The sequence below is a fragment of the Lithohypha guttulata genome (genome assembly GCF_036872675.1).
Source record: "Lithohypha guttulata strain CCFEE 5908 chromosome Unknown scaffold_1, whole genome shotgun sequence".
NCBI classification, from domain to species: Eukaryota; Fungi; Ascomycota; class Eurotiomycetes; order Chaetothyriales; family Trichomeriaceae; genus Lithohypha; species Lithohypha guttulata.
The window spans coordinates 1,303,282-1,323,698 of NW_027042750.1; the positions used below are offsets into that span (position 1 = coordinate 1,303,282).

General features: G+C 49.0%; 10 protein-coding genes across 10 annotated transcripts; 4 read left to right on the forward strand and 6 right to left on the reverse strand.

Annotated features, from left to right (window-relative positions):
• Window positions 1-343: 343 nt before the first annotated feature.
• Window positions 344-3,010, forward strand: LTR64_000474 (uncharacterized protein; the record flags this gene model as incomplete). Its single annotated transcript, XM_064894859.1, has 2 exons — window positions 344-800; window positions 852-3,010. 2 exons carry the CDS (start codon window positions 344-346, stop codon window positions 3,008-3,010), a joined length of 2,616 nt encoding a protein of 871 aa, XP_064757546.1.
• A 1,389-nt stretch (window positions 3,011-4,399) lies between these two features.
• NRP1 (Asparagine-rich protein (ARP protein)) lies at window positions 4,400-6,401 on the reverse strand (the record flags this gene model as incomplete). Its single annotated transcript, XM_064894860.1, has 4 exons — window positions 4,400-5,305; window positions 5,357-6,063; window positions 6,125-6,182; window positions 6,246-6,401. 4 exons carry the CDS (start codon window positions 6,399-6,401, stop codon window positions 4,400-4,402), a joined length of 1,827 nt encoding a protein of 608 aa, XP_064757547.1.
• Window positions 6,402-7,669: 1,268 nt separating this feature from the next.
• On the reverse strand, window positions 7,670-8,589 carry LTR64_000476 (uncharacterized protein; the record flags this gene model as incomplete). Its single annotated transcript, XM_064894861.1, has 2 exons — window positions 7,670-8,269; window positions 8,326-8,589. 2 exons carry the CDS (start codon window positions 8,587-8,589, stop codon window positions 7,670-7,672), a joined length of 864 nt encoding a protein of 287 aa, XP_064757548.1.
• A 1,282-nt stretch (window positions 8,590-9,871) lies between these two features.
• Window positions 9,872-11,245, forward strand: LTR64_000477 (uncharacterized protein; the record flags this gene model as incomplete). Its single annotated transcript, XM_064894862.1, has 1 exon — window positions 9,872-11,245. The coding sequence occupies one exon, from the start codon at window positions 9,872-9,874 to the stop codon at window positions 11,243-11,245; it is 1,374 nt and encodes a 457-aa protein (XP_064757549.1).
• A 399-nt stretch (window positions 11,246-11,644) lies between these two features.
• Window positions 11,645-12,397, forward strand: LTR64_000478 (uncharacterized protein; the record flags this gene model as incomplete). Its single annotated transcript, XM_064894863.1, has 1 exon — window positions 11,645-12,397. The coding sequence occupies one exon, from the start codon at window positions 11,645-11,647 to the stop codon at window positions 12,395-12,397; it is 753 nt and encodes a 250-aa protein (XP_064757550.1).
• A 120-nt stretch (window positions 12,398-12,517) lies between these two features.
• LTR64_000479 (uncharacterized protein) lies at window positions 12,518-13,318 on the reverse strand (the record flags this gene model as incomplete). Its single annotated transcript, XM_064894864.1, has 1 exon — window positions 12,518-13,318. One exon carries the CDS (start codon window positions 13,316-13,318, stop codon window positions 12,518-12,520), a length of 801 nt encoding a protein of 266 aa, XP_064757551.1.
• A 908-nt stretch (window positions 13,319-14,226) lies between these two features.
• PRS4 (ribose phosphate diphosphokinase subunit prs4) lies at window positions 14,227-15,359 on the reverse strand (the record flags this gene model as incomplete). Its single annotated transcript, XM_064894865.1, has 3 exons — window positions 14,227-15,089; window positions 15,148-15,239; window positions 15,289-15,359. The coding sequence occupies 3 exons, from the start codon at window positions 15,357-15,359 to the stop codon at window positions 14,227-14,229; spliced, it is 1,026 nt and encodes a 341-aa protein (XP_064757552.1).
• Window positions 15,360-15,922: 563 nt separating this feature from the next.
• RPS6 (40S ribosomal protein S6) lies at window positions 15,923-16,811 on the reverse strand (the record flags this gene model as incomplete). The annotated part of the gene is made up of 4 exons (XM_064894866.1): window positions 15,923-16,181; window positions 16,234-16,493; window positions 16,555-16,611; window positions 16,668-16,811. The coding sequence occupies 4 exons, from the start codon at window positions 16,809-16,811 to the stop codon at window positions 15,923-15,925; spliced, it is 720 nt and encodes a 239-aa protein (XP_064757553.1).
• A 292-nt stretch (window positions 16,812-17,103) lies between these two features.
• TRP2 (anthranilate synthase component 1) lies at window positions 17,104-18,715 on the reverse strand (the record flags this gene model as incomplete). The annotated part of the gene is made up of 2 exons (XM_064894867.1): window positions 17,104-18,666; window positions 18,713-18,715. The coding sequence occupies 2 exons, from the start codon at window positions 18,713-18,715 to the stop codon at window positions 17,104-17,106; spliced, it is 1,566 nt and encodes a 521-aa protein (XP_064757554.1).
• Window positions 18,716-19,220: 505 nt separating this feature from the next.
• On the forward strand, window positions 19,221-20,363 carry LTR64_000483 (uncharacterized protein; the record flags this gene model as incomplete). Its single annotated transcript, XM_064894868.1, has 1 exon — window positions 19,221-20,363. One exon carries the CDS (start codon window positions 19,221-19,223, stop codon window positions 20,361-20,363), a length of 1,143 nt encoding a protein of 380 aa, XP_064757555.1.
• Between the last annotated feature and the right edge of the window lie 54 nt (window positions 20,364-20,417).

Below are 20,417 nucleotides of genomic sequence, written 5' to 3' on the forward strand. Positions count from 1 at the left end.
TGTTCCAGATGACTTACTTTTTCATAGTCAACCAGTCATTGAGTCCATTATTTCTGAAGCCTAAAGGTATCGCTCAGTGGCATTGTGGGGTACTGCAGTGCAGGTGGAATAAGTCATTTCCTTCACTGACACCAGCAATTAATGAAACGACCATCGGCGATTGTTGTGTGCATGCTCTTGTTTTTTTTTTCTCCCGTTCTTCATTTTCTAACTTTTTAACCATCTCGTCTCCTTCGCATGAGCACGAGATAACACGACTTCCATCATGGATAACTTAAAAGTATGCGACAATAACCAATGTAGTGCAAGAGGGCAGCCTATCACCCCCGCTAGAGACCTCAATATGTGTCTCGCCTGCGGCGATATCCTACAACGGTATAGCCAGGGGCTACCGAGCGCACAACAGCACCAGGGAAGCTACGGCGCCGCATATCCTGAAGCAGCATATCTGCAGCATGTACACGGCACGTCAGCACCATATATGAGCCAAACACCGCAGAATAACGCGTTCGCTCAACCGCAACATCAGACACAGGCCTACACTGGAAACATGCCTTCTTATGGATACCAATTCCAGTTTGGACAAGAGGCTGTTGGCCCGGGAAATGCTGGCTACTCGCACAATTCGACTGACCAAGCGAGCACCAATCCGTTCATGCAGTCAAGCCAGCAAGTCCTATACTCTGTAGCCACGCTTACAGCAACCCCATTCTTTCCCAGCACCAACAACCATTATGCAGGCAATCATCACCAGTCCAACAAGCGCGGCTTTGAAGAGACAGAAGATGGTGGATCTCGCAGTATGTTCTTTCCGAGTTCTGATGCTCAAAGTACACGAGAAGTACACACAGGACAGATTGGCACAGGTCCATCAGCCTTCCAAGCTAGTGGAGGCATCAACCAAGGCTCGTTCGCAAATCGAGTAATGACAAACATGGGCCATAACCAAGGCCAAGGCCTGGGCAACCACGGGCAGGGCATTACAGAACCTATACAACCAATACGAGTCGACCCCAGGGGATCGGGCGTAGGATATGGCGTTCAGCAACCACAAGGCAACACCTCGAGTCATGGTCAAGATGGTCAACCTGCCAAGCGTGTCAGACAAGATCACTCTCAGCCAAGCGCGCAAGCACAAGGTGGTGGGCAGGCATCTCGTGGACGCGGAGATGGTCGTGGTCGTGGTCGTGGTCGTGGTCGTGGTCGTGGTCGTGGACAAGACCAGGGACGAGGTCTCGGTGGAGCCGATCTTCCAACTCAAAGCCGGTGTTATCAGGCATTTGTGCCGGCCTCTTCAGACAACGATGACAAAGCAGCGACACCAGCTACGAAGCAAGAGGCTCAGAGGGTAGCACCGAAAGGGTCGCATCATCTTTGGGCATCCGCAGATGCTTCACGCTACTGTCATGATTGCCACAAAGTCGTTTGGCACCAAGGTCAGAACTCCTGCTCTGAACCACGAGACACGTTGGAATCCAAATACAACCTTGACGCCAATGCCAAGAATGCCATCAAGGGTGATCTTGCTCAAGTGCCTAGGGACTTCGACGATTTCGTTGATCATCTCATCAGCTGTGCGTGTAATGCCATGGAATTACGGCGCTACGTTGTACTTAGAGATGCAGCTATCAAAGCTGCTTTTGACTGGATGCCAGCACCCGTTAACTCTCCGACAGCCTGGAAAGTACAGCTCGCCAACATGTTCAGTGTAGCGAACAACATCACATTCGACCTGCTTACAGCCTTTGAGAGGGCGATACAAACCACCTGGTATCCAAAAATATACCACATTCTTAGAGAGGACTTCGTAGCACTTATGAAGCCTTCCTCTTCGGATGAGTATAGGGAAAAATACCCGCATTTTGCGGAGCAAGTCAAACTTGCATTGCACTTGCGCACCCTTCGTGAGACGCCAGCCGTAAACATAGACTTTGAGGTCCTTGCTGCTTATCACGACTTCATGCAGAAACCATTCACTGATTTCCAGAACAGCATGGAAAGATTGCAAGCGTCGTTTGTGGTTAGCTCTGCATCTCTTTTGGACCCTGCATTTGCAGCGCTCGAGCAAACGAGCTTTTCTCAAAGATCCTGGTACGATCTGCAGCCGTCAGTTGATACGACGAGCCAATGGTTACCCAGGCTCTCCATGCCCTTTGATGCAGCCGTGTTCCGACCCGACGTACTTCCTCAGATCAGGCAACGTGGTGGTCGACATCTGGCTGCTGATCTATGGAAGACCTCGTCTAGTAAGCAAAGCACAGAGAAAGAAGAGAGGCATCAGACACTCGAAGAAAGACCACAGCCTCTTGCGGCCCAGAAGGCTTGCACCAATGATGGCACGTCTGCAAAGTCTCAGGCCACTGGTACGCCCCTAGCAGATGGAGAAAAGCTTTCAGTAGAACTACCAGTCTCTCCTGGTATTTTGAAGAAGTATGCAAGCCATGACCCGCTCATGATTCAAGCTTCAGCAATTTATGGAAAGGAACTTTCGACAGTCACGGCCAAAATGACAGCGATTGAGCTCAGTACTCTTACTTACTACGAAGCGGTTCGAAACAGTATGATTCAGGCAGTCACCGCAACAGTCACGGACGCCAACTTGCTGGAACTTCTTCGAGCTCTCATCGATGAATATTGGTACTGGCAGTTCCAAACTGTTGACAATCCGAAGGTTACAGAGAAGGCACCTGTCACGAGCGGGAAAGAGAGCGAAGACGATGGGGACACTAGTCCCGACGACCTTGATCTGCAGGAATTGAATCTTGCACCCTCAGCGACCAATCCTACACACATTAGTGGGACGAGTACTGATAAGATCGCCGCGTTCCTGCAAGAAGTGTCGCAACAGTCTGGCGAGCAAGATTCAGCCGACCTTCCAATGCAATCCACTGGAGACTCTACTGGCGCTTCTGTTGTCGTGGCTCCTGGAGATTCCGGAACTGCGTTTAGAAGAGCTACAGTCGAAGATGATACTTCCGCTGAAGTAACGGGTGGTGACGGGAAGTCATGAGCATCACACTAACCCTTCTGTCCAGTAAGTTCTCCTGCCTTGCGATTGCTTTTCCGAGGGCACAAAAAAGTGTCTTTACAACAATATCTCCGTTTTTTGTTCTACGCTTATCCTGTTCTTGATCGTCTGGCTGCATAGTTCAGCTGAGCACCACGTTCAGAAAGATGACATGACTGTATATGCAGTTGTGATCAATCATATTCACATCGCGCGAGTGTATGCAAAGCCATATGCTCGTCCTGGTTACGCAAGTTCCAGAACTTCTTCTTTGAGCACATAGTTTGCTTCATAGAAGTGCGCAGTTCTCCAAATTGATAGCATAGTCTATTGATCTTAAGTCCCACCTGAAAGCTGATAGTGCTACAGGTGGGCACTGTGTAGGTTCCCCAAGTCGATCTGCCTTCACGTGGCGGGAACTGTGAGTACGATGGCTATCTGTCAATGTGTGATATGAAGGCCATCCGAAACCAAAGGGTCGGCACTCTCTTGCTCGGATGACATACATCTGACGTTTATCTTTCCTGGCCGCTTGAAGGATAATGTCGCAGTGATAGTGGTGGCGCCGAACAGCGTTCACAGTATCTGACGCTTTCGCAAGTGCACTTCAAGTAGTAGTCAACTCTGTCTGATCCAAGTATATCCTGTATTGCCAATGCTCGTCCCCAGTGAAGGCGATCATCCAAACGTGTGGACTAGAATTCGTTTCGAACTAGACAATGAAGTACACGGCGTTTCTCCAGCTCTCATGCAATTGTGGATGCTTGCATCGTCGAAAAGAAATCATATCATGTATAAACTTATCAGTGTTCTAAGTTGTTGTCACTCTTCCACAGCCAGCCCACAATATTTTGGTACGTATTAAACGATTTCTGCGACATCACACCGACTTCTCACACCTTCGAGCTCCTTCTCTTACGCAAAGCTCTGTGACACACCTCCTCCGCACGCTGTTGACATCACCCTGTGAATATATATGTCCTAATATTCGAGCCACAAATGTCACGAGCTCTCACAACACATAAGAAGTAATACCCCTCTCCCCAACATGCATTGATATATCTCTCTCTCCACAATAATATCGATATAGATTCCACCTCCATATGCCTCCTCTTAGTGCATGCTCATTTGACAACGGCATGATTAGCGAGTCGTGGGATACTCATCCTGACTGCTCGAGTTCGTTGTGTGCAGTATGCAGACAACATCACGGCGTACAGCCATCGAAGTTGCTGATCATGTGTCAAGCAAGCAAAGAATTGCTGGGTAATAGCCTGTTCAGTTCGATGTGTTGCATCTTGACAACAAGAATCACTGTTTGAAAGCTGCACTTTCCGTGATTCGTGAACGATTCGGGTCTAGGTAACGACCAAAACTGCGTCGGGTCACTTCCTAAGCTGGACTCTTTGCAGATTGACCATTGCGACCTCGAGGTCCACTTGGATCATCGTGGATATTCATCTGACCTAGGTTGCCAGCCAAGAAGGCAAATGGGTCTGAACCAGGCTCTTGACCATAGAACCCGTTCTGACCTTGTAGCTGAGTATCGGCAGCGCCCGTGAAGGCCGCCTGGGCCGCAGGATGACCGAAAGATGTCTGAGAAACGGTGCTTGACGCGTAGCCTGGTTGCATACCCATTTGTGGGAAGCCACCACCAGGAGCCATACCGGGCATACCATATTGTTGAGGAGGAGGTTGAGCAAAAGCAGCACCGGATGCGAAGTTGTTTGCACCAGGGCCATAAGGACCCGGACCAGGTGTGCTCGCCATTGAGCCTGGACCCATACCATAATCAGAAGGAGGTGGATGGCCCATAGGCGAAGGAAATGACTGATCAACGACAATAGCCGCTCCTGAGCGAGAGGCACCACAACGCAAGCAATTCACATTCTTTGCAAAGTTATGGTAAGAACATCCTTCAGCACCACAGCGCCAGTCACCAGCTCTGAACGGTACGACACCTGCACCTCCACGGCCGTGATGACCCATACCGTGACCATGACCCATGTGTGGAGGGCCCATCATATGAGGAGGAGCATATCCGCTATAGCCATAGCTATACGGATCACCACCAGACCCAGCAGCTGGGAAGGAACACCTGAAGCAGGCTGTCCTGCGTTGGAAATTCGAGAACCCGCATGATGGACAGTTCCAGTCCCCAGGACGGGGCCGGTTCTTGCTTGGAGGAAACGGCGTCAGGATGTCGGCTGCTCTGTCCAATACTCGACTAGAGGATGGTGAGACTTCTATAGCCTTTTCGTTCAAGGCACGACCGTTCATACAGAGTGACTCCGCAGCCTGTCATAATGTCAGTGCCATGCTTGTTCTCGGAATTGCAGAATGACATACCTCTTCATGAGAAGAAAAGACAGCAAATCCAGAGCCGGTCGGTTTGTGTTGATCAGGTGTTCTCAAAGTCCAGAAAGCGATAGGTCGACCACCAAATTGAGTGAACCAACTTTCGAGTTCAGATTGAGTGGTATCGTGAGGTAGACCATTCATATGAAGAACTTTGGATCGTTCCTTGAGAAAGGCGTTCACATCAGCACGCGCATCCATGGGTCGGCTGAGGATTTCAGGGTGTTCGTGTTGAGGCTGAGACTTGCGTATGAGACCACGTAGTACTCGAGCCAAGGTTATGGCCTCTTCCATGGCACGACGTGGTGAAGCAGGTGCAAGCGCCTGAAGATGAAAGGGTAGATTGTGCTTAATTGGAGCCGAAGATTGCACAGGGTCCACCTCGAGGGCAGCACATATGTTTGCTAAGGAGCTTGGACCGAAGGGGAGAGATTCAGGATGTCTCTGTTGCCACTTGGAATATTCCTGGCGAAGGTCGAAGGTCCGGCTGTGCTGCAAATAGGCTGGTAGGACAACAGATTTGTCTCGGGCTTCTCGAGGCAGCTGAACCCGCAGATCCCAGCTGTCGAGGGTGACAAAAGCGAATTCCAGGCTCTTAGAGGTCAGATGTTCGGTAGCGAAACGGTCGAATTGAGCGATAGCGTCTCTGAATGTGCCAGCATTACGTACGTGCTCCCATTGTATGGTGGTCAAGCTTGCTGAGAGTGTGTCAGCGCATGACGATTGTGTACAAATTGTGCTCACGCAGGCTGAACTTACTGCATAAAGGTGTGATTGGAGTGTTGACGGGCTTGACGAGAACACTGTCACGAAAGAGCTGTTGGAGAGCACATGATTAGCTCTAGCCATAATTTGCGATGTCCCTTCTGGTATTGCGTACCTCGTCACAAGTTTTACTATCGAGCAGCATCCAGCCGATCTCAATCACCTCAGCCGAGTCCTTGGTGACATAGACTCCATGCTCATCACAAGTAGTAGCCACGTGTATGACAACATATCGATCCAACTTTGGAACAGATGGTACTGCAGCTGCCATAATGAAGTATTGTGTTTTTTAATATATCAACAATCTCGTTTGCTTCTTTTGCTCCCAGTATATCAGACTTGTCGGATAGATTTTGCAAAGGTACAGCGAGGGAACGAGGTATATTTCGACAATATACTACATCTGGCCGTCAGCGGTAGATGAACACCGGATACGCAGGAGAAACAAACCAGAACAGACTGTGGCAACCGTGAGCACAACCGAACCCAACTCCTCGCTGAACCGAACCTGCAAACTAGCCGCCGCACTGCACAACGATTACAGCACAGAAAAATATACAACAGCAAGGAAGAATGATGGGAATGTGAGGGTGCAGATGGGAGAAAGTCAACTGTGTGATGAGGTCGAGGACTTTGTCCGATCGAGTCTTGCTCGACTAGTTCGATGGAGTAACTTTTGGCTTCCGGGCTTTTTGGAAAGAGGCGTACGCTTCTACCTCATCAACCGTGCCTTCCTTCCAAAGTTTCCTGCCCTGAAGAAACATGCAGACTGATTTTCGAATTGATCATCACACTGTTTGTCTGTTTCGGATACCAGCTTGCGCAATAGCAACCTCCGTTGTACACCAGAAGTGAACATGATGAGGGATGCTGTTATCGACGTTGTGTCTGGGAACTTCGCTTGGCCATTGGTCTCGACGCTGTGCACGTCTCACTCTCAATCCATGTAAAACTATTCCTGAATCGACCCCAGACTGGACTCATGATTCGCTGATCTCGAGTTTGCTACAGCCTTTCAGCTCAAGATTCACGTTGTGATGGTACATGCAAGGAACTTCAGGTAACCACATCTTGCATGGACGCACGAGCATTTCTAACCTGCTCATCTTCCCAGCAATTGTTTGACGATGCCCACCCAGACGCTGATCGTCTGGATGGCAATGAATGAACCCCTACTCTAGTATGTAATTGTGCCTTCATAATGCGAACAACGGTCTTTGCTCAGCGTTACGAAGCGAACCATCAAGTGAGTCTCTGTTGTGTTTGTTGGAATTCAGTGACGGAGAAGAAGCATCCAACTACCTAGGTATCCTGAGCCGCACTCGTTTGCTACGCCCTGTCCACGCTTTTTTGACCTTTGATGAGTCGCAATCCTTGAATGAAGTAAACACAGTAGATAGCTGTTGCGCGTCGCTAAGAAGTCGAGAAGCTCCCCAAGTCTACCTAAAACATCATTCTTTAGGCAAGAGTTGGTCCGCTCGAAATAGGCCCCAACTACCCAACCATCAGTACCTATACATATACATCTGGTAATATTGTCTAAACTACCGTAAGGTCAAAAACAGCCTCGTATCCATTGTAGGCCACACCTCTCAAGTTCCAAGTGCTTCGTTCCAATTCCTGTGTATTTCCAGCCTTGTCTGTAGCTTTCGCGAAGATTTTCTTGCCTTCACCCTTCTCCATCTTGACCTGGCAATTCCAAAATACCCATGTCCATTTGTTCGCGAGCTCTGGCGGCCCGTGATCAAGTTTGGCATCGATCCAAGTTTTACCTTCGTCACCTGATACCTGAACACGAACTACAGGCCCGAAGTGGCCTTGCGGCACCGCATAACCTTGAACGTCCAGCATGCCGGAATCGGGTAGCTTGACAGTTGATTTGTATGTCGGTACCGCTACGCATGCATTCACGGGCATCTCAAGCATGGCAGGTATCTGGCTCCAATATGGTTCCGCCGCCTTCTTGTCGACTGCGTCTGGTGGTAAGATTTTGTAGTCGTGTTTCTGGTAGAAATTGGGAGATTCCTCCTCGGATACTGTAATTCTGTCAAGCCATTTCACGCTTCGAGCCCCGAGAACGCCAGGCACTATCGCCCGGACTGGAAAGCCATGGCGTGGTGGTAAGGGTTCGTCGTTCATCTGTCCAATACCGTCAGCAAGACGCTCGTGTGGAGTCCACTCAGAGGAGGTTTCACCTTGACAGCCAGAACAATGTCCATGTCCGGATCCATAACTCTCTCAAAAGGCACACTCCCACCATACCACTTGTCTTCTTGAGTTTCCGTTCCATAGCTTGCAAACTGTACATGTTTCTGCTGTTGCCTCTCTGTCTGACTAACTTCATCAGAGCCGGCCAGCTCACGAAGAACATCAGATAGTCGTGGACCTTCCCATACACAGTTCATGACTGCGCCATCGTACCAATCGATGCCAGAAACATCCTTAATTCGTGTTCGCATTGTATGCCGACGGTTGCCAGCACAAGATAGAGCGCATGCCACCTTCGATTGAGAAAACTTGGTCTGTAAATCCTGGATTGTGAGCTTACAAGGTCTAGCGACCAAACCGTCGATCGTTATCTCGTGTTCGTCACCTTCCTTGTGCTGGATTGGGCCATGATTACGATCGTAATGGTCTTTCGTGGTTAACCAGCTATTCTTGCATTAGTCTAATTGTAGATCAAGCTGTAAGTTCTAGCAATCCTCTACCTCGACACCAGTTCGTCTACCGGGGCCTCTCGGTTCACGGGCTTCTCAACGGTACCATCATCACGTAGATCAACTGTAGCCTTGATAGTTATGTTCGTAAGAATATGACTCATCACAGAAACGAGCATGGGTTGCATACAATAGGCATGTTTGTGTGATCGTCAGGATTTGATTCACTTTTCGTCTCTGTGCTGAGAAGTAGCTGCCATTCACGAAGAAATCGTGAACTGTGCTAAATGTTGCGAGGAAGAAGTGTGGTAGAAGGATGGACGTATGAACTCGTGACAGCAACCCCTCACTGCCACTGCTATACAGGCACACGCGCCCGTCATCAATCTGTAGGAAGTCCGTGTTTCCAAACAGCAGCAGGTATGACCCCCAACGACCGGACTTGTTCACGCATTCTGTTTGGCTGGTAACTTACCATGTTCGGCGACTTTCTCGGGTAGTAAAGTGGAGACACAGCGTCTTGTCAGGGCTCATGTATTTACCTGGTCTGCAAGATTCAGCAATATGGTAGCGACGATGAGGTTGCTCAGATGGCAGGATGGCAGCGAGAGATAGCAAGCAACTCCTATATACGGTAGTGATGTCAGGAGAAGTTCACCACGCTTGTTAAACCTCCTGAATGGATGCTGCCCTGGTCTGATTTGCTGAGCACTGAATTGCGTGCTTGCGAAAGCCTTAGGCATCAATACCAGAGCTCTTGGGCCTGTGGTCAGTGAGTTTGTAGCACTCCGTAGTACAGAAGACCAGACACTCAAAGATGCAAGTCGTCTTTCATCGACATCATTGTTCAGCTTGATACTAATGAACTCAACATGCTTAAGAACGTGGACTGCCTCTTGCACAGACTAGCTAAAATTGATGCGTCTCCAGATAATTGGATGTGCAGTCTAGTTGTTACAAGAAATCGTAGCACATTCTAGATTGAGCTTGCCAGAGAGAACGAGCTCAAGGTCAGTCATAATGATAAGCACATAACGAGCTTCGCAAGGTCTATTGAAAAGGAGATAAGGTAGATCTTGTAGCTATGGCCATTACGCCTTCAGTATTTCTAGCATTCCGCCCCGCTTGGCAGAAACGACTGAATCAACAGATCACCCGCTGCTTCTCAGCTTCGGCGCAGCAAAGAGTGGACTTCACCCATGCTGTTATCGGTGGTAGTGCAGTAGGTCTAGCCATCGCTCGACAGCTCACGCTTTCTCGGCCAGATACCAGCACTATCCTAATCGAGCGTCATGGTGCTATAGGAACGGAGACATCGTCTAGAAATTCGGAAGTCATCCATGCCGGCCTGTACTACGGACACAACACTCTCAAGACCGATCTCTGCTTGGCCGGGAAGTTCAAGCTCTATGATCTCTGTGACAAGCAAGGCATTCCTTATCGTCGCACAAAGAAATGGATTATAGCTCAAGATGAGCAGCAAATGTCCGAGCTGGAAAAGGTTCACAAGTTCGCCAGCGAGGTCGGGTACGATCAGGTTCCCACTAAGTTCCTTACGCGCGATCAGATATCGGAAAGAGAGCCAGACGTCCGTGCTGAAGCTGGTGTACTTGAATCCGAGAGTACAGGCATAGTTGACTCACACAACTTCATGCAGTTTCTCGAAGCTGATTTCCTCGATAATGGCGGCACGGATGTCCTTCACACGAGTGTGTCTCGCGTTGAGAGACTGCTGTCAGGTAATTACAAAATTTATACGAAGACGATGGATCCGCTTTCCACTACAGGTTTCACACAGCCAACTGAGGATGAAGACGCCATCGAGGTTGAGACGCTTATCAACTCAGCTGGTCTTGCAGCAATACCTTTGTCAAACTCAATTTTGCCGGATCATCGTCAGATAAAACCATATTACGCCAAAGGTACCTACTTCTCCTATGCATCTTCTCATCCAAAACCCAAAACGCTCCTCTATCCTGCACCAGTACCTGGTCTTGGTGGTTTGGGCACTCACCTAACCCTTGATATGGCCGGGCGCGTTCGTTTTGGACCTGACGTGGAATGGATTGACTCCCCAGACGCACCTGGAGCTCTGAGCCCGAACCCAAACCAGCTGAAAGAAGCACTTGACATGATCGCTACATATCTGCCCAGCGTTGACAGATCTGCGGTCGACCTAGACTATTGTGGTATACGACCGAAACTTGGCAAGACAAGTGGTACAGCTGGTCCAACTTTTGCTGACTTCTATATCAAGGAGGAGAAGGACGATGGCTTTCCTGGGTTCGTCAATCTGCTGGGTATCGAGTCTCCTGGGTTGACATCAAGTCTGGCGATCGCTGAGTATGTCGAGAACTTGTTGTATGGCAGCCAAACAGGACAAGGCAGGAACGTCGACGTCGATGAAGCTAAATCAAGGGGGAGAAAGGGACAGAAGAATTTCGACTTTCATCACTAATGCGATAGACCAAGACGAATGCTGCATGTTGACGTGTCAGATTAAACGTGCGTCGTACTCGATCGTATACTTGGCAATATTGGCACGTTGAACGCGGTCAGACATTTTTGCTCTCGACTCATCAGCTGGAGCAGCCGCTACAGGGAGGTTGTAACCATGTTGCAGCAACATCGGAAGTGCAAATGAGCTGAATAATCAGAATGTTTGACCCTTCCTCTGCCACTGACTCAAAACAGACGGCAATGCACTCGACTACAAAATTGTTAGTGGCGTGGGGTGCAGAAATCCGCAGAGCCAAGAGTCCCCAGAATAACTTATCCTCGTCTAAGTGAACACGTACATAAGACGAACTTCACCGAACACCTTAACGACTCCTGACAAAAAGGAAAACGAACTACAATGGCCTCACAAAATCAACCTCAAGTGCAAGTCGCCGTCATTGAATCAGCCGAAGACCTCAAGATTGGATTCGACGTCGTATACCAATGCTTCGGTATCCAGGTACCCGACCAGATACTCCAGGCCCAAAACCCAGGCTGGGACACTCCCGAAGGCAGGGTTCGCGCAACAGAACGAATGACGACCAGCTTTGAGTCTTCCACGAGCCGAGACAAGCACGGCAGACCGAACAAAATTTTCCTGAAAGCGACACTACCAGATCCAGAGTCAGGCACGGAGCGCATTGTCGGTCTGGCCGTCTGGCTTCAGCTCTCAGTCGTCGAAGGCCACGGTGAGCCACCAGTCGAAGATCTGAGTAGAGTCATGGACCTCGAAGCTCTCTACCCAGGCGACACATCCGAACAAAATTACCTCTGCGAACTGGATCGCAACCTTCACAGACAGCGTACAGAGCTAGCGAAAAGTAAAGCTAACGCGTCTCCTCCTGCAGTCATGGCTCTCGACCTGTGCGTCGTCCACCCATCGTTCCAGCGAAGAGGCATCGCGACAAAACTTGTGCAGTGGGGCTTGGACGAGGCGAAACGCAGAGGTGGACTTGAAGCCTGCATGGAAGCGTCGACCATGGGAAGGCACGTCTATGGAAAGATGGGGTTCCAGCAGGAAGGACCGGAGATCGATTATGGAGTTGAGGGGGCGAAGTTTGCTCAGAGTGGTATGCCGTCGAATATATTCATGCGAACTGGAGCGAATTGAGGCGTATACTAAAGGAAACAAGGACGTTTACGATGCAGCAACGTCTCGAATGCCGGAAGGTTCGTATACTAAAGTACAATTCTTTGCTTCGGTGAAGAGTTCAGATGCCATATTTGAAGATCAATCCACCTCTTCAACCTCATAGTCTCTGATGACTTCAAGGTCATTGTTCCCGACGCGCTTCATATGATTGACGATCACATGTAGCAATGAATTTTTCAACGTGAAGGTACTCGGTAGACCAATGGCCCGCAGTCCTTGCACAAACTCAATCGTTCGCAGATCTTGAGGCACCCAGCCGTCGATCCACAGGAACGTTTGAACTTGCAAAAGGATATATAGACACAGCTGGCGAGAGAAGGCATAGTCGAGACGCTCAGCACGATCTACTTGCTCAATCAAAAAGTTGATCTCGGCGCTGGCGTCGGCGTATGGCATGTCTGGGTAGATTGCATTCTCCGCATATTGAAATCTGCGCCCAATTTCTTGCTTGGACTTCTCTTGGTTCTGCTCGTGTATGGGAGGCAATGTAGCCCACTGGTCACCCAATGCATAGTACGCATCTCTTGAATTTGATGTCGTGTCAGATACTGGAAACTTGCCCATCAAGCAACACACAATCTCGTGAACTTCCTTGATAGCTGCAACACGTCTGGCCATGCCCTGCCACCGGTAGACATGCTCCTTGATAGAGCGCAATCGAGCGACAGGCTCGAAAGAGAATAATTCTTTGTCTGTGAGTGATAGGAAGCCTGCCACAACCAAGGCTGATTCACTTAGACTGTCTCCAGAGGTTATGTCAGCCTCGGCAAAGTTGAGTACTCCCACTTGTGACTTAGGAAAGAGCTTTGGCATCAGATCTTCGTGTACTTTGATTTGCTCTTTGCGGATGCGAGCATGCTCCTGCTCTCGGTCTTGCATCACCTTCTTGTGAAAACCGTCCTGCTCCTACATCGACTTCTTATGCCTGCTGTCTTCCTCCTCCATCCATTCCTTGTGCTTTCGATCTTGCTCCCGTATCCAGTTTCTATGATTACGATCTCGCTCTCTGAAGCCGAGATCATACTCCTGCCAAACCTCCTCGTGCTTGCGTTTAACACCTGCCATCGTCTGTATGTGCTCGCGCTCACTTTTCGACCACGAGTTCTCGAGCAGAAACTCCAGACTCAAATTGAAGCCTTCGATGAGCGTTAACATAAGCAACGGACATGCTATGAAATTCTTGCAACTTACCAGAACCAATCTCTTAGGCAGGAGAAAACCAGCATGTAACTCTAGTGAATGGCTGCAGGACTCTTTGCTCGAAAAGGATATCAAACCGCTCTTTGGTGTCTTCCTCGCCTCAAGATCTCGCAGGAGAGTTTGATATTGCTCTTAAAATTACAACTAGCGACCACTGAACACCATTTGTGCGCTCGAAATCCCCACGAAGACCAAAAAAGATTCGTCGAGAAGGTCTCCCGAATGACGTGACATGAAGACGAGTAATAGATGAGTAGAGGAATGAAGTGTTGGTCTCCGGTTCGCTGAATAGTAGCATATTACATTTCTCCAGCATTGTACCTCGAAACTATCGTTGCCACCACTGACCTGTAGCAACCAGGATGCGCGCCAGTTGATAGCCATTGTACTTCTTCGCATCCTGTGCGCTGCGCCTCCTAAGCCCAATCTCTGGTTTCAGTCGAGCCTTCACTACTAACGTTTGAACAAGTCTTCAAACTCGAGCCACTCGCACTCTTTCCAAGGAGAAGAGGTGAAGACCCAGCTCCACATTTGTAGCCATATTCTCGATTTCGATTAAAGTCCCTCTCACTTATTCCCGCAGTCTCCTATGCCACAGGGTGAGAGAAAAGGTAGCTGACTGATTCACCGTTGTGTGTTCTTCGAATGGCTTCAGCTAATACAGGTGCGATATCGATTGTCTCTAAACGGCAGCCCTTCTCGCCTTCTGGTACTGTCAAAGCCTTCATTTTCTCATCCGAGACTGGGACAGTGTTTGTTATGACAATACGTGACAGTTGAGACTTGCGTAATGTCTCTGCCGCGTTTGCCGAAAGGATGCCGTGAGTGACCAGCGCAACCACGTCTTTCGCACCATGCTTAGTGAGCACATCAGCCGCCTTAGCCAAAGTACCGCAGGTGTCTGCCATATCATCCACCAGCACAGCAGTTTTACCTTTGCAATCACCCACCAGAGTCATTCTGCTGACTTGGCCAGGTGCACTGCGCTCTTTGTGGATTAAGGCGAATCCCAAATTGAGTCTGTCAGCCATAGAAGTAGCTCTCTTGGCACCGCCAGCGTCTGGGCTGACGATCACGCATTCTTGTCTTTGACCATTCACTTCCTGACCGTGTTCGCTTTCGTGAAGGAGGTTCTCTCGTATCCATTTGACACTACTAGGCTCGGCATAGAGGTTATCGACGGGGACGTTGAAAAAGCCTTGTATTTGGCTGGCGTGGAGATCCATAGTTATGACATGGTTACAGCCTGCAGTTTGAAGCATGTTGGCCATGAGTTTTGCTGTGATAGGTGCTCGCGACTTATCCTTCTTGTCCTGTCGAGCATACGGGAAGTTGGGTAGGATAGCTGTAATTCGACGTGCGGAGGCGGTCTTGCAGGCGTTTATTATGATCAATAATTCCATGAGACCATCGTTGATATCGTTCGGCTTGGTTGACTGGAGGACGAAGACTAGAAGTTGAGTCAGTCCTTTCGAGTTCAGCCCAGGGTAGAATTGCTAGATGCTTACCATCTTCGTCTCTGACGGACTCTCCAATAGTCACACTTGTTTCCTGATTCGAATACTGTAAGACCATAATCTGTGTGAGCTCAATACCGAGTCTAAGATCGAGTCAAACCCAAGCCCTTAGCTAATAGCATGCTCACTGACCTCGCAGCCACAGCCTTAGCAAGCAAAGGGTGGCTGTTACCAGTCAATAGTTTGATCGAATTTGTCGCCATCGCGGTGGACGGTGAGGAATGAGTTTTAGCTATCGAGTGACCATGGTGTAGAGAATTCTGAGAACAAAATACAAAACGTCGAGACATGGTCTGCTACAACTTTTTGGTTCGGTCAACCCCACCAGGGATCTGCGCTAAGTTTTTCGCGTCACTCAGAACTCACATGCACTCGAACACCAGAAAGGGTGCACTTTCGCAGGCAATTACGACCAAGGTGTGGAAAACGTGTTTGTCATATGGTAGAGAATTGGTGTTCAATTTCGAGTAAGCCTAATATCTATCTGGCTCGATACGGGGTTCTTTGAATCCGTTTGCTTGATTGTCACACTTGATTGACTGAACAACGAATCATCTGCAGTGTTAAACTCTCTTATGCCCAAGCTGTTTGACTTGAGGCATGCCTGCCACTTGGCGAATTTCATGCCGTTGTGTCAACGATTGACACGTGTATTGCATTTCCTTCTGCTGCCATCGGTCCATATGATTCTCCCCAGTCGCTCGATGCATGACTTGTATAGGACACCTCAAATATAGCCGGATTTCTATGCAAACATGGCTGTCCACTACTTTCGCATGGATGAGGCTCTTCGCTTTCGGAGCTCGGATCTCTTCTCACGTTCCTCATGAACTCTCTTGGCAAGTAGCTGAGCATACTCATTGGCAGCATCCTTGGAAGCTTCAGCTCTTCTTCGCTTGACTGCGATTCTGTGTCGCTTGTGTTGCATACGCTGAGGAGTAACAAGTCGCTGAATCTTTGGTGCTTTGGTGTATGGCTTGGCGCCTTCTTTCTTTGGTGTAACTTCTCGTCGGATAACGAATTTTCTGTACTCTATGTCAGACCATTTCTCGTGCTCTTGATAATAGCAAAACATACCGGACATCATCCTGCTTGCTGAGACCAAAGAATTTTCTGATCTTGGTGGCTCGCTTTGGACCAAGTCTCTTTGGGTTGACAGTATCAGTCAAGCCTGGAATGTCTCCGTCTCCTTGCTTGACGATCGACAAAGCAAGAACCGACAGATCCTGAGCGACGATACAACCACGAACAGACTTTCTCTTTCGCTCACCACTTCGGCGAGGCCGGTAGCAAGAGTGGCCATCGGAGAGGAGGAGTCGAACACGGGTAGGAAGCATCTGTAGGACAAGTCTCAGCACATATTCGTAGCTGGCGCTTTCAAGTAGGGAGTGAACATACGACACCCTGCTTCATAGGAAAGCCTTGCTTGTCATTGCCTCCGGTAATTCGGACAATCTGTAAAATGGGTCAGCATGAGTTCGTCCTCTAATTCCCATTCTTCAACAACATACGTAGCCCTTCCATTCGTCACCGAGAGAGTCGGCTGGAACTTCGTTGCCCATGCGCTTTTCCATGAACACACGTAGCTTTCGGTCATCGTCGACCTCGATGAGCTTTTGCGACCCATTGGCTGGGTAGGAGATATTCAACTTCATCTTGGCGGTTGGTGGAAGAGAATCGTGGACAACTGCGCAAGTCGCAAAAGTGTAGGTAAATCGAACATTTGCTTGCATCCACACAGTGCCAAGATAATTTTGACTGAGTAAATTGCGCTCTAATCCTAACCCTAGCGCTAAGTCGGATAAGTCAGTGCAGAGCTACGGTTATGCCGGAAACGACTTTGTACAAGAACGTCTCGTTCGTGATCATATCCTCATCCTACAGCCCTAGTGAAGCAGCAGACGTGTTATAGAGTGGTTTCAGGCCTAGACAACATTGACGGTATTACTATCTGCTAGCCGTTGTACAATGCGATACGGACCCTACCAATGCAGCATATCTCTGTTCCGCTGATTCTATCGTCCTTATGTTAGCACCTAACTTATTCATCGTCTCTATCCATTCGTCATATTCCACACTGTCAAAGACAATTCCACCACCTGCTTGCAGGTAAGCAACACCATCCTTGTAAACCATCGTCCGTAACGCTATGCATGTATCCATTGCACCTTCATCCACGACTGAAGATCCATCGACAGCAACATGTGAAAAGCCAAAATAGCCTACAGCTCCAGCATATACTCCTCGCTTCTCCTGCTCGAGTTCTGCTATCAATTCCATAGCTTTGATCTTTGGTGCACCGGACACCGTGCCAGCTGGGAAGATACTCCTGAAAGCAGTCCAACGAGTCTCGCCAGGTCTTAATATGCCTGATACCTGACTCACCAGATGCTGGACGTGACTGAACCTTTCAACCACCATAAGCCTGTCAACTGTTGTTGACAATGGGTCGCATACTCTGTTGATATCGTTCCTTGCCAAATCGACTAACATAACATGTTCGGCTCTATCCTTCAAGCTACTCCTCAACTCCTCTGCAAGTCTGTCGTCTTCTTCTGGATCTTGTCCCCGCTTGACTGTGCCAGCAATAGGATGTGTAATAATTCGTCCTGCTTCCTCTTTCACCAGCAATTCGGGCGAGGCACCAATAATACAAAAATCCTCACAGTCGATGTAGAAAAGGTACGGAGATGGATTGACGGTCCGGAGCTGCCGATATATGTTGAATGGATGTAACGATGTGGGCCTGGAAATTCTATGTGAAGGGACGGCCTGGATAATGTCCCCACGACATACGTGCTCTTTCAGTTTTGTAACATGCGCTTCGTAACCGTGCTGACCAATATTAGATTTCGAGGGTTGATCTTTCGCTATGGGTCCTTGCTCTGGTATCGGGATATGGTCGTCTAACAGTGTTTGAATTACATGTTCAATCTTTTGGCTGGCTTTTTGATAGGCGGACTGTAATGAGGAGTTGTCCTGTGGCACCCTTACATAAGTAATGATCTTGCAAACATTGAAGAAGTGGTCGAAAGCCACGATCATGTCATAAAGCATAAAGAAACTTTCAGGTAGCTTCAGAACATCCTTCATAGGTCGCGCCGTCTTGGGCTCGAAATACTTGACACAGTCATAGCCCACATAGCCAATTACACCACCAGTGAGTGGAGGTAGCTTTAATGACGGAACCGTCGCGACTCTGTATTTTGACAGCTCCTTTTCGAGTCGTGGTAGAGGATCCGCAGCCAAACCATGGTCAGGCCCTGATTGAAACACCTCGAGGGGATTTGCGCCCACGAAGCTATACCTTCCTATTGTACCACTTGTGGCCGCGCTCTCGTAGAGGAACGATAGTTTAGCGCCTTTCGAAATCTTGAGGTAGGCTTGGGTCGGGTTGAGTAGGTCTGCTGGCACCTGAGCGCACAGTGGGATCAGGTTGGGAGGACATGATCCTGAGCTGGCTTTCAGCAGGATCTTCTGAACCTCTTCGAATGAAGGATTTATCTCTGCCTACGTCAATAAGCGTAAGTCCAGAAGCACAGCAATACGCTCGCACCATTGTGTATATCAAGTGATCACCTCAGTGCAAGAAAGACACCGCTTCTCCTGCTCATACGTTCAGCGAAGGTTAATTAGACGGAGATAGTGATGCGAAGCGGTCTAGTGTTCCAGAACAATATGCAGAACTCCTCGAGCTCTTAATCACACATCAAGATAGTAGAGACAGTAAGCTTCTGTGGAAACCGACTTTTATCGAAAGCCGTCTTCGGTGCAGCGCAACAATAAAGTGTGGGTGACTAAGGATAACTCTATTCGACCAACAACTACTAGTATTTACTTTACAATCCCTGCAGCGATGGTGGGACAGCCGAGAAGCGTTCCTGGCTTTCCAACTTTGGCGTCTCTCTTCTCCAGCCACGTGGAACATTACTACGTAGTGTTCCAACTTTGACACAAGCAATGTCAACAATTCGTTGTTGTGCTACAACCATGTCTTAACACCAACTGCACTATACTAACAGTGCTTATACAAGACAACATACAATCGCAGCAAAGTTATCACTATGGCGCAGGAAGACACTTCAATAGTTGTTGAGCGCTCTCTTACTCCAGGCCACAACATTTCTGCCTCGAGTGAGAGCCGTCCTGCAAGCTCGTACACTCTTCACTCGAACTTTGCCGATAGCGCAGTCGACATGAATGCGACTACACCGATTGTATCTCCCGACGTCTTTCTAAAGTCCCAAGCGAATTACTTTGAACCTGAAGAACATACCCTTCCTGTCAACGTCGATCAAAGTCTGTCGGATAAGATGCGTAGACTGGCGGCTGTCGCCTGGACTCTGGAGCAGGACGACAGTATGCCTGTAAAGAAGCGACGGATGCTGCACGGCATGCTGGAGCAGCTTGAATCGTGTCTCGAGCACACGACTGGGGACGCCAGAGGAGAGGACAACGTTCAAGACGATGTCGATGAAACTGCTCAATCCGACCCAACACGGGAAGAAGAGGCTGACCAGGAAGAGGAAGATGTGTGGATCGACGAATCAGACCTGATTGCAGTACGCAATAGCCTGTCAGCCACAGTCAAGGCGATGCGCATGCGGTTCGAGGAGCAATACCATTTACACCAATTGACTGCTCAGAAGCTGGAGGCAACAGCCCAAAGGTGTCTTGATCAAGAGCGGAGAGCAGAAGACTTGCTGCGTAAGATGCAGCAATTACGTCTCGAAAATCATACTCTCGGAACAGCTAACGATCAATTACGTGACAAGTTGTCACACGTAGAAGATGAAGCAGTCCGTAATGAAGTTGCCGTCAAGGCCATGAGCAGCGCCGTAAAAGGTCTCGAGGGCTGGATTGACAACGCAAACCCGTCATTTCAGCCATCTATGGCCCCATCGACAAGCAAGCGGCAAAGAGTCGTTATTAGGGGTAAAGGCCGATTTCGTGGTCGGTATCTTGTGGATGAGGACGGCAATGAAATCGTGGCCGACAATGCAGCAGACGCTGCTGTAGAGCATCAAGAACTTCACGAGGGTGTGAAGGCATGGCTCAGAGGCTTTCGTGACGTTGAAGAGGAATTGAAATACCACGAGCCGCTAGATTCGCCAAACAGAAGCCCTACTCGGGGCAGATTTCACACAGCTGATCACAACGAAGCAGATGACTGGGGAGATTTTCAGAGTGGAGAGTCATCGAGGTGATGGAGGAGTGGTGTTTCGCCTTTCCGTTCTCATGTAATTCGCAGGCGAGTCCTA